This window comes from Salvia miltiorrhiza, chromosome 2, assembly GCF_028751815.1.
Source record: "Salvia miltiorrhiza cultivar Shanhuang (shh) chromosome 2, IMPLAD_Smil_shh, whole genome shotgun sequence".
Classification (NCBI taxonomy): Eukaryota; Viridiplantae; Streptophyta; class Magnoliopsida; order Lamiales; family Lamiaceae; genus Salvia; species Salvia miltiorrhiza.
In genome coordinates this window covers 24860385-24868382 of record NC_080388.1, presented here as the reverse complement: position 1 = coordinate 24868382, position 7998 = coordinate 24860385, and the positions used below count along the sequence as shown (strand labels likewise).

At 31.6% G+C, this 7998-nt stretch overlaps 1 protein-coding gene across 1 annotated transcript; it reads left to right on the top strand.

Moving 5' to 3' along the window:
* The first annotated feature begins 5164 nt into the window (after nucleotides 1-5164).
* Nucleotides 5165-6533, top strand: LOC131007814 (uncharacterized). The gene is made up of 2 exons (XM_057934730.1): nucleotides 5165-5659; nucleotides 6312-6533. The coding sequence occupies exons 1-2, from the start codon at nucleotides 5349-5351 to the stop codon at nucleotides 6367-6369; spliced, it is 369 nt and encodes a 122-aa protein (XP_057790713.1). The 5' UTR covers nucleotides 5165-5348; the 3' UTR covers nucleotides 6370-6533.
* Nucleotides 6534-7998: the final 1465 nt, after the last annotated feature.

Below are 7998 nucleotides of genomic sequence, written 5' to 3'. Positions count from 1 at the left end.
CTGTGTACTGTCATTGTGTATCGTAGAACTACTCATTTTGGCCGATTTGATGGTGTTTGGGCAATGAAAATTAAGAAATTGAACCTTTTAAGTTCATTTCAATGGTTAACAAATCAAATTGGATACTTGTTTTTAATGAAACACATATAAACTACTAAAAAGCTATTATATGCACAGTAACATATACACTTACTACACTTAAGTTACATGTGATATATGTTCAATATGTTTGAGCGAGTGATGGATATGAACACAATTAACTTATTTTATTGAATATAATATTTACTAATACATTTGAATACTTAATTTCACTTAATTGCATCTCAATTATTAAAATATACCCCGTTTAAAGGGTAGTTAGCCCACAACTGTGTATGCATTCGATTGTGTACTGTTATTGTGCACTGTCATTGTGCACCATAGAACTATTCATTTTGATCGATTTGAGGGTGTTTGGACATTGGAAATTAAGAAATTGAACCTGCTAAGTTCATTTCAATGGTTAACAAATCAAATTAGATACTTGTTTTTAATAAAACACGTGTAAATTACTAAGATGCTATTATATGCACAATAACACATACACTTACTACACTTAAGTTACATGTGATATATGTTCAATATGTTTGAGCGAGGGATGAATATGAACACAATTAACTCATTTTATTGAATATAAAGTTTACTAATACATTTGAATACTTAATTTCACTTAATTGCATCTCATTACTAAAATATGCCCCGTTTAAAGGGTAGTTAGCCCACAACTGTATATGCATTCGACTGTGTACTATTATTGTGCACTGTCATTGTGCACCGTAGAACTATTCATTTTGATCAATTTGAGGGTGTTTGGACAATGGAAATTAAGAAATTGAACCTGCTAAGTTCATTTCAATGGTTAACAAATCAAATTGGATACTTATTTTTAATGAAACACGTGTAAATTACTAAGATGCTATTATATGCACAATAACACATACACTTAAGTTACATGTGATATATGTTCAATATGTTTGAGCGAGTGATGAATATGAACACAATTAACTCATTTTATTGAATATAAAGTTTACTAATACATTTGAATACTTAATTTCACTTAATTGCATCTCATTACTAAAATATGCCCCGTTTAAAGGGTAGTTAGCCCACAATTGTGTATACATTCGACGGTGTACTGTTATTGTGCACTGTCATTGTGCATCGTAAAACTATTCATTTTGACCGATTTGAGGGTGTTTGGCCAATGAAAATTAAGAAATTGAACCTGCTAAGTTCATTTCAATGGTTAACAAATCAAATTGAATACTTGTTTTTAATGAAACACGTGTAAATTACTAAGATGCTATTATATGCACAATAATATATACACTTAAGTTACATGTGATATATGTTCAATATGTTTGAGCGAGTGATGAATATGAACACAATTAACTCATTTTATTGAATATAATGTTTACTAATATATTTGAATACTTAATTTCACTTAATTGCATCTCAATTACTAAAATATGCCCCATTTAAAGAGTAATTAGCCCACAACTGTGGTCTGTGTATGCATTCGACTGTGTACTATAATTGTGCACCGTATAACTATTCCTTTTGGCCGATTTGAGGGTGTTTGGGCAATGAAAATTAAGAAATTGAAACCTCCTAAATTCATTTCAATGGTTAACAAATCAAATTGGATATTTGTTTTTAATGAAACACATGTAAATTACTAAGATGCTATTATATGCACACTAACATATACACTTATTAGACTTAAGTTACATGTGATATATGTTCAATATGTTTGAGCGAGTGATGTATATGAACACAATTAACTCATTTTATTGAATATAATGTTTACTTAAACATTTGAATACTTAATTTCACTTATTGCTTTATAATTTGTTGGTTAACTTGCTTATTTTTCAACATATTTGTTATTTACACAATTGAATACTCATACACACTTGAGAAAATAAATACACAGTTGATATAATAAGTGCACAATTGATATAGAAAGTGCACAATTGATAAAATTCAAATAGTGCACAATTGATATAATAAGTGCACAAATGAAGAATTTGTACACAAAGAATGGGTGACACGCCAAAGTCGCAGAGTTGACGGGTCTTTCCATTGAAGAAGCAATGGAGAAATCCTTGGTTCATGATCTTGTCCACAAAGAATCAGAAGAAGTTGCTGAGAAGCTTTTGTTTAATGCTCTAAGAGGTTGCACACTTCTGTCTAAAAGAAGTGCATATAAATTAGTAAATGTATTCAATTGTTGATAGTTGATTGTGTATAGAAAACTGGACTGTGCAGAACAATTAAAATCAACCGTGTACAAATTAGTCAACTTTGTACATATATATAATCACGTAATAATTATGATTTTTATGCGCTTGAAATTCATTGAAAAATAACGTGCTTAATTAGTAATTTAATTAACTAGATAAATTAATAAAATTAAATATTAATTAATTTTAATAAGAAATAATTAAGCTAATTATTTACATATTTGATTTTGATCAAACGTGTACAAATAGAATCAACTATGCACGTATTATAGTCAATGGTGCGCAAAATAAAAATTAAGTAGTATTATTAATTAGTAAATTAATTAACTAACTAAATTAATAAAATTAAATATTAATTAATTTTTAATAAGAAACATTTAAAATTTTAATTCATAAATAATATGTCAACTATGTATATAGTTCAACTGTGCACAACATTTAATTATGCAACTGTATAATTGTATAATTAAATGTTGAATAAATTCAATAATAATTAATTAATTAGATTATTATACAACTGTGTACGTATTATAGTCAATTGTGTATATTGTATATTATTTAATTTAATTTAATTAATATTGTATATTATTTACACAGTTGATTGACTTTGTACGTAGTTGATGTTTTACAACTGTGTCGTTGTGGATGCAACTGTGTTTCTAACTACACAGTTGAGCTCAATTGTGCATGGGTGTTTATGTTGACTGTGTTATTGTAAAACACAACTGTGTAGCTAAGAACTCCTTCATATCTCCCAGCTGTGTCCTCAAAATCAAGCATTTATTTTTATTTTATATTTTTCACACTTAATGTGGTATTAGACGTGAAAAAACTAAATTTTATCATTACAAAACAATAAATGTCATTTACAAATACAACACAATCAACATAAACACCCATGCACAATTGAGCTCAACAGTGTAGCTAAGAACACCTTCATATCTCTCAGCCGTGTCCTCAAAATCAAGCATTTATTTTATATTTTTCACACTCAATGTGGTCTTAGACTTGAAAAAAACTAAATTTTATCATTACAAAATAACAAATCATGATTTTGATATCAATATAGTCTTAACTGTGTCATTTACGCAGAGGCTACTGTGTACTGCAATATTCTCACAAAAATCAGAAAATAAAAATACAATTGATACATTTGCTATGAATTTAACATACAAACCTAAATACAATCAGAATGCCCAAAGAATTTCGCCCAACCCAAGTGTTTTCAGATAAAAAAAATCATGATTTTTTACAGCAAATTTTCGTGGGTTTTCACCCAAAAGAAAGAAAAGAATGAGGAAGAAGAACCCTACACCCACTTTTCATCAATTTCTTCACCAATCTATCTTAGATTAACATTTACTATCACATTAAATTCTATTGTACGGTCCAAGAAAACCGGCGAAAATCAAAGAATGAAGGAAGAAGAAGATATGCAAGCTTTGAGTTCATTAATGGAGAAAGAAAGAGAAAATGAGAATGAAGAAGAGAGAGAGAGAATGAGAAGAGGTTGGTGGGTGAAATAAATTTATTTTCTCTTTATTTTTATTCACCAATTAGTAAGGGTAACAATGTACTTTCAATGGCTTTTGACCCATAAAATCATATTTTATAAGTGGTGGCTATATAAGTCACAAACTATCTCATTTTGGCTAAGGAAGAGAATTCTCACTATAAATAAAGTATGGCTTCAGTTGCTTCAATTCAATATGGGAGCAACGCGATTGCCCATTTGGTATCTCATCAATCAAATTATTGCGAGTTAAGAGACATAAATTACGCTTAAAAGCTAAGCAATTATAGCTTAGAATTTATTAATATCTATTGATAAATTCAACCAAAAAATAAATACCTAAGTCTTTTTTTTGACGGAAAATAAATACCTATGTCAAGAAATTAAAAGGAACGGATAGACGACCTTAATGCGATCGGGCAGTAGGCGGAGTGGATTTATTTCCAACTACAAAATCTTCTCATACAGTTTACCATTATATAATCGAAAGTGGTCGTCAAATATAAATATAAATAAATCATTAAACACGTAAAACATGGTGGCAACATCTTTATCTAGCATGTTCCCGCGATCAAAGTTCATGGTACAGGGATGCGACGTCGTTTTCGAGGAATGTGGTGTGGCATATATGTCATCGATTTTGAGTGGGATATAATGTCAGCATACTTGTTTCTCGTTACCTTTCTTGTTTATCATTATTAATATTCTGGGGTTAATTGCTTAGAATCATTATTTTACTCTTTATTTATTTATTTATTTACACTGCATATATATATATATATATATCAACATAGATAAAAAGTAATAATGGTTCCACATGAAATATAAGATCGTAACACTATTTGCTATGAAATACAAACAATATGGATTAAGTGAGTGACTACTTACAAGGAGATATATATTCACACCATCGCCATTCCTAAGCAATGGCTACGGTTAATCATATCCCAAATAAATTCGGATAGATTCCAAATACAGTAGCTATCCTTTATTCACTCACGGATACGGCACCTCCATACTCCCACACATATGGCATTTTGGGAATGATAAAACAAACCACAAATAAGTATAACTGCAGATATAATTTTGAGTGATAAAACTATGATTCATAAAATAATTTAATTTAATTAAATATTTGATTTGTAAAATTAAGCCCGTATATACTAAATAACTCAATCCGTAATTTAATTAATTATTCAAATTAAATTATGTTCAATCATACCAGTTTTATCCACTGTATAATATTCACCGAACCAAAACCAACGCCCCCAACTATTTAGCGGAAACTCTTGATTTGATGGCGCATTAATATCCTCATTCTAGATAAGGACAAAACCACACCACCTATCTATTAATATAACACTTCATCACAACTTCAATAGCAACAACACACAACGCATGATTCCTCTTTCTCTCTCTCTCTCTCTCTCAGAAACTACACCAACATGGATTGACAAAATGAAGAGTGCGCGAATGCGCTGAACGTCTAGCACGTTTCCACTGTTTCGGTTAATTAATCGATTCTCTTAAGACTCTCTGCGTTCTAAGCCATGAAGTTTTTGCTGGAACTCGTCGGTTGTTGTGTATCATCGTCGTCGGAGACACGTCGGCAACCGGACGACGCGAGATTGTTAGTGGTGGAGAAGCCTCTCCGCCGCGCGGCGCGGAAGCATGATAGAGCGAGGGGCGGTGGCCATGACTGGCGGCCTTCGCTGTCATCGATATCGGAAGATGTGCTAACCGCGGGGAAAATTAATAATGTCCGACAGCCGGCGGAGGGCTGGCAGCGCAGCCTAAAGAGGAAGGTCGCCTCCATGTCCCAAAGAGATCGGCGCCGGTCCCTCGCTCACGACGATTACCGGTAATGTGACCTATTTTCAACGATTATTGACCAATTTCGGACTTCAATTTTATTCTAATTTTTGCCCTAATTTTGTGCTAACTTCTCATCTCATGTGTGTACCATAGTTAAGCCACTTTAACAGGAGACGTACTTTCCGGTATTTGGTGCATCCATATCAATTAAATTTTAACTGTGATAATAATAAATTTTAATAAGCTCAATCGGTGATTATTGTTTGATTTGGAAACTCAACTTCTTAATAATTAAACAAACAAATATTGGAAGTTAAGTGTACTCTTTGAATTTGATACTAGATTATCAAAATTATATGTAACTATGCTTCAAGAGAAAACAAAGTATATATACAAATTAAGCAACACAATTCTTTCTCAAGTTTCAAATACATCTTTCTGAAATAAATTGTTATCGTCAGCTAAATGTGGGCACTCCATTTTAGTTATACGTATAAGTGATTTTTTTTTTTCTTAAACACTCAAATAAAGGAAAAAACATACTAACTCGAACTTCCGACCTATTGGTTGAAAGAGAACCCTCCTATTAATTATAGAACATATTGCTCTTCATCGTCGACGTCGACGTATATTTGTGAATTCACTGTACATTTGTTAATTAAGGAGTAACATTTAAAGTTGATTGTTTGGTGATGCAGGAGGGCCCACATTTCAAGCGCAATGCCCGCATTTTCGCCTGCGCCATTCATGTTTTGAAGATCAACACAAGGGTGTATAAATACAATCTACTTTGCATTTGTATACATGCAAAATACCCAATGAGTTCCTCTTCCTGTTGGGTTTTCACTCACAGCTTGTTTAGATTTAATTTCTGTAAATATTAGTTTCTTCGCTATATCATAAAATTAGTTTCTAGTCCATTTATCTGTCACTATGTGTTTTTTCTTCTTTTATTGCCTTAAGTTTGGATTTAGCTATCAAAGTTCTTACATATCCGATCTCCACATGAAAATAATATAGTCAAAAGTATTATGTTCACCCATAACTATCAACATGCATATTCAAAATATTCTTCAAAACATTCGTTCAAACTAGCATCAAATTAGATATAACACCATTCAATTTCCCCAAAGTTAGTGTAGAATCTAAGTGAAATGGCGTGAAACCCCACATACTTTCACCAAATTTGATAGAGGGTTGGGGGTTGGTGATAGTGTAAAAGCTGGGCCAAGTTTGGTGCAAAGTTGGAGTGGATTTATGTTAAATATGGATATCAAAGTATGATATTTTTGTGCAACATTAGGGTTGAGATGAGGAGGCCTGACGGTTGGGGCAAGTAAAAAAGGAAAAGGAAAAAAATACAATATCAGTATTTTTGGGTCTAACATTAGAGTTGAGATGACGGTTGGGCCAAGTAAAAAGGAAAAGGAAAAAATACAATACTTTTGGACCTAACATTAGAGTTGAGATGACGGTTGGGCCACGTAAAAAGAAAAAGGACAAAATACAATATTTTTGGGTCTAACATTAGAGTTGAGATGACGGTTAGGCCAAGTAAAAAGGAAAAGCAAAAAATACAATATTTTTGGGTCTAACATTAGAGTTGAGATGACGGTTGGGCCAAGTAAAAAGAAAAGCTAAAGATGAAGTAAAAGAGAGAAACATGTAGAGAGATAAAGGGTTGGAATTTTCTGGTGAGTGTAACCTATATGCGCAGATTGGGCTTTAGCTATAGTGGACTAAAGAGGTTTGGGTTAATAGTTCACTAGTATTTTAACCTGTGCGTATGCACGGGTACGAAATTCACAAATACATAAAATATAATTATAAATATAATATAGTAATATTAAATAAAGCAAGATATATATAATAAATAACAAAATATCTTATATAAATCAATTCTATAGAGTTCCATACAAACAATATTATCGAGAATAAAAAATTTTCAAGTTTCAAATATCAACAATTAGTAATCATTGATGTATGAAAATAATATGAATTCAACCTATGGAATAATCAATGTGTAAGCTAAAATCAATCTAACCTATAAAATAATCAATAAATAGTAACCCATGGAATAAAAAGCATGTTTATTACGTAAAAAGTTAAGTTTGTGCGAAATAATCAATGAAACTTATGGTCCCTATAGGGCTGGTAAACCGGAACCGACCGATTTACCGGTTAACCGGAACCGGTTAAGGACTATTTCCCTAACCGCTAACCGAACCGATTATTAGACCGGTTAACCGGTTAATCGGTTAACCGGTCAAACCGATTAATCCATAATTTCTCAATTTGTCCGAATTTAACCGGTTAATCGGTTAACCGAATTAACCGGTTTTTTATTAAAAAAAATTCAAATTTGTAGAATGTGTGCAATAAGAT